Source organism: Otolemur garnettii, unplaced genomic scaffold, assembly GCF_000181295.1.
Source record: "Otolemur garnettii isolate 467f Iridium unplaced genomic scaffold, OtoGar3 scaffold00076, whole genome shotgun sequence".
NCBI lineage: Eukaryota > Metazoa > Chordata > Mammalia > Primates > Galagidae > Otolemur > Otolemur garnettii.
The window spans coordinates 7,347,601-7,351,469 of record NW_003852471.1 but is presented as its reverse complement, the minus strand read 5'-3'; the positions used below and the strand labels follow the sequence as shown (position 1 = coordinate 7,351,469).

The 3,869-nt window shown below is 35.7% G+C and overlaps 1 protein-coding gene across 1 annotated transcript in view; it reads left to right on the top strand.

Annotated features, from left to right (window-relative positions):
- The window catches only part of IFT80 (intraflagellar transport 80), a 114,411-nt gene that overhangs the window by 96,665 nt on the left and 13,877 nt on the right, over window positions 1–3,869 (top strand). The window contains exons 16-18 of the mRNA XM_003794148.3: window positions 851–1,022; window positions 1,852–1,941; window positions 2,038–2,210. Of these exons, the coding sequence (XP_003794196.1) occupies window positions 851–1,022; window positions 1,852–1,941; window positions 2,038–2,210 (435 nt within the window). The remainder of the gene's footprint in view (window positions 1–850; window positions 1,023–1,851; window positions 1,942–2,037; window positions 2,211–3,869) is intronic.

Here is a 3,869-nt window from a genome sequence, read left to right as displayed (position 1 = left end):
TTTTTTTTTTTGGCACTCTCTGTATTTCTAAACTCTTCTAAAATGAAGTAGCTAGGAGATCTCTTACACTTTAGAAAATGAGAATACAAAGGGGTCTTGACTCTACACCTTATCATAGCTTTCTAGTCTGTTTTGTGTTCATTTTTAATATTCAAGTTCACAACCTGAGCAAAACTGTAGAGGCATCAAAATAACACAGCTTATTTTTTAAAGTACTTAAAGTAAGGAAAAGAAGTCAGGCTCTTTATTTAAAATTTACCTCTTTATTATGACAAATTAACCTTGAAATTCAGCTTAACTTTTTTTCCCTTTCCTATTCTCTCACCTTAAGTTTTATCAGTTACTCTTTAAGAGTTTAAAAAGCTAAAGCTGTTATTTAATCATTTTTATGATTTATCTTAAGGCTTAGGGAAGAAAGGTCACTTCAAATGCTTTTAGGAATAGCTTTGAAATATGTAATAATTTTGCCATTTTAAACTATATATTTTGCTTCAAGTGTGTATAGCAAGTTAGAATCACATTTCTTTGAGTATGTACATTCTGTATGGAGTTAACTTTTGGGGGGAGATACATTTTTGGAGATTGGAGACTTTCTGTGTATGTCAGGGAGCTATACCCCAAATTTAATATACAGTAGAACCTCCATAGTTGACCACTTCCCTGAACTGACCACCTCTTTAAGTTGACCTGATTTTCATAGACTAGACATACACCACATGTACCTAATCAGTCTAATAGGCCTAGTTCCTTATGTTGACCACCTCTGTATGTTGACCAGTTTTGGTCCTACTGTGTGTGAAAAACTTTGCTCAGAACATAACTGTAATTTGCATTTTGCTTTCTTCAATAGTGAGTTTAGTAAAAATCCACATATTGTGAGTTTTGTTGGAAATCAGATAACTATAAGAAAAGCTGATGGCTCCCTGGTTCACCTAAGCATATCACCGTATCCTCCCATTCTTCACGAGTATGTCAGCAGTTCCAAATGGGAGGACGCCGTAAGACTTTGTCGCTTTGTTAAGGTAAGGTATAGTTCTAACTCATAGTTGTGTATATATTGTTTATTAGATTGCTTTTGTACAAAATGAGTAATGACAATAACTAAAGGCTGGAAAAATTGTGAATAGGATCGTGTCTTTTGTAAGTGAGGTTATGAGTGATACAGACAGATACATGTTGCCGTGTGAGTTATTCTCGGAAGAAGCTGTAATTTAGACCAGTCGTTTATCCATATCAGCACATATAAAAATTTTCTGTGGAACATTTTTGAAAGTCAGAGTTCTGCTGCCACAGAGATTGTAATTCATTAGATCTGGGTTGAGTTCTGGACATACTCTTTAAATTCCTCAGATAATTCTTTCGTATACCAAGGTTAATTTTTGCTTTAGATCAGCCTTTCCCAGCTTGGGCGACTCTAGTATTTCCAAACATGTTTCACCTAGATCTCTTTCATTGAACCTTAGTTAGCGTCCCGCAGAATACACATTTTTGAAATGGCTGTTAGATGTTTTTCTTTTCAGTGATTGCTGGAAGCAACTTGCCATAATGGCATAGTCTCAGAACCTCACCGTTTCTCTGGTTCTCTGGAAATTACACTCTTTGACACCTTATTAAAAAGACTAACCTTAAGCTATTTTTAATTCAGAAATAGATTCTTGATAACTAGAAATGAAAATTTTCTGAAAATTTTATCCAAAGAAAAGTTCACTGTGAATTATTTGTTTTTTCAGTACAATGCTTAGCTGTTTTTTTACATTAAAATATAATTTTACTGTGGCTACTTAAATCATGGTTTACTTTAAGACAGTTCAGCCATGTAATTGAGATAATTGTTGTTCCATTTCACTTCAGGAGCAAACCTTGTGGGCTTGCCTAGCTGCTATGGCAGTTGCTAATCGAGATATGACAACTGCAGAAATTGCCTATGCAGCCATTGGTGAAGTAAGTAAATAGGGCTTACCTGTAGTGCACGTGTCTTTTATCACAATTTGTTGTATTTCTGTTATTATCCACTGCAATATTCTTTCCTTTTTTTAGATTGATAAGGTTCAATACATCAATTCTATCAAAAATCTTCCATCGAAAGAATCACAAATGGCCCACATACTAATGTTTAGTGGGAACATCCAGGAAGCTGAAGTAGTGCTTCTTCAGGCTGGCCTTGTGTATCAAGCAATCCAGATCAATATCAATCTCTACAACTGGGAAAGGTAACAAAACTCCTTTTATCAACTTCAAAATCTAGTTGACCTTATGCATTCTTCCATCTATCACTTAGTAAATTACATTTTCCATTATGCTTATTAGTTTTCTAACACCACAGAAGAATTTATTCATATTTATGTTTGTGAGTAGTTTGCAGTGGAAAGTTTATACCTTTTCTGAACGTGTGACTGATTTGAAGTTGCGTGTGAAGAAGAAAAAAGATGGTTTCAGTAAGAGAGATGGTGGTACCATCAGCAGATTTGGAAGGGAAGATAATGAGTTCCATTTTAGCCGAGTGGAATTTGTGAAGAGGTGTGTGTGATAGGAGTTGATCAAATGTACTTGGAGCTCCTGAGAAAAGTTTGAGCTGAGAGTCATCAGCAAGTGAATAGTGGTTCAAGCCAGAGAGGTGACTGCAATTGCCTAGGGAATGTGTGGACTAAAAAGACATCAAATACTTTTATGGGATGGAGGTAAGAAGAAAAAGACACCAAAGCACCTTACAGATGCTCTTTGAGACCGAGTGGCGTGCGCTCTTCTCCATGACATGTTACAGTCCTTCTACTCATTCTCTCAGTGAATAAAATTATAGTGCTTATTTACTCCTGAAGTTACTATGAAGTTGGCGCACTTTTATAGCTTCAAAATGTCTTTCATGATCTTCGTTTCTTAGAGCTCCCTTAGATTAGAATTTTTGTAGATATTCTACATCTGTATTCCCTTGAATAGAAGTAAAAATGGCAGTTGATTAAGTTTGTGATCAACATACTGTAGTCTCTTTATAATTTATGCATAATGATCTATTCTATTCATGTAATTCAGCCACTCTGTGTTTGTCTTTTAAGCAAATTCATTCTCATTGTTTGGCTCTAGAAAGGATCATTAAAGATGGTTTTGGTTCTACAAAAATGAATAGGCACTTCATTGTCCTTTTCCTCAATTTATTCATAATTCATAGAGTTTAAGGTAACTAGTCTGGAAAGAGTGTAAATAATATTTTTACAACTCTGTGTTTAGTAACTGATAAAAAAAAATGTATACACCATTACCAAGCTAATAGAGTTCTGTGAGAAATGAAGAAGAATTGCGTCTATAACATTCTTTCAACCAATGTTTCTGAATACTCTACAATTTAACCAAACTATTTTTTTTTTTTTAGAGACAGGGTTTGTCTCTGCTGCCCAGGCTAAAGTTCAGTGGCACGACCATAGCTCACTGTAACCTGGAACTGCTGGCCTCAAGAGATCTTCCCACCTGCCAATGTGCTAGGATTACAAACTTAAGCCACTGTACCCAACACCCCCAATTCTTTTAGTGGTCCTTATCTTAAAAAATTACAACCTAATTAGGAATTCTATTTTATTGTCATTAATAAAGCTCTCACTAATTGAGTGCTTATGATGTGCTGGTAATTAATTGTGCTAAACACTGCCTACCTATCCTCCCATTAGGTTATCTCTGTAGCTCTGAGAGATTAGGTATTACCATACCTATTATGCAAATGAGGAACTTGAGGCTTACTGTTAAATAAGTGGAAAATCTGGGACTAAAACTCTAGTTTTTTATATTAGAAGGAGCTCTGGGCTCAGCGCCTATAGCTCAACCGGCTAAGGCGCCAGCCACGTACACCTAAGGTGGCAGGTTCGAATCCCCAGCCCGTACCC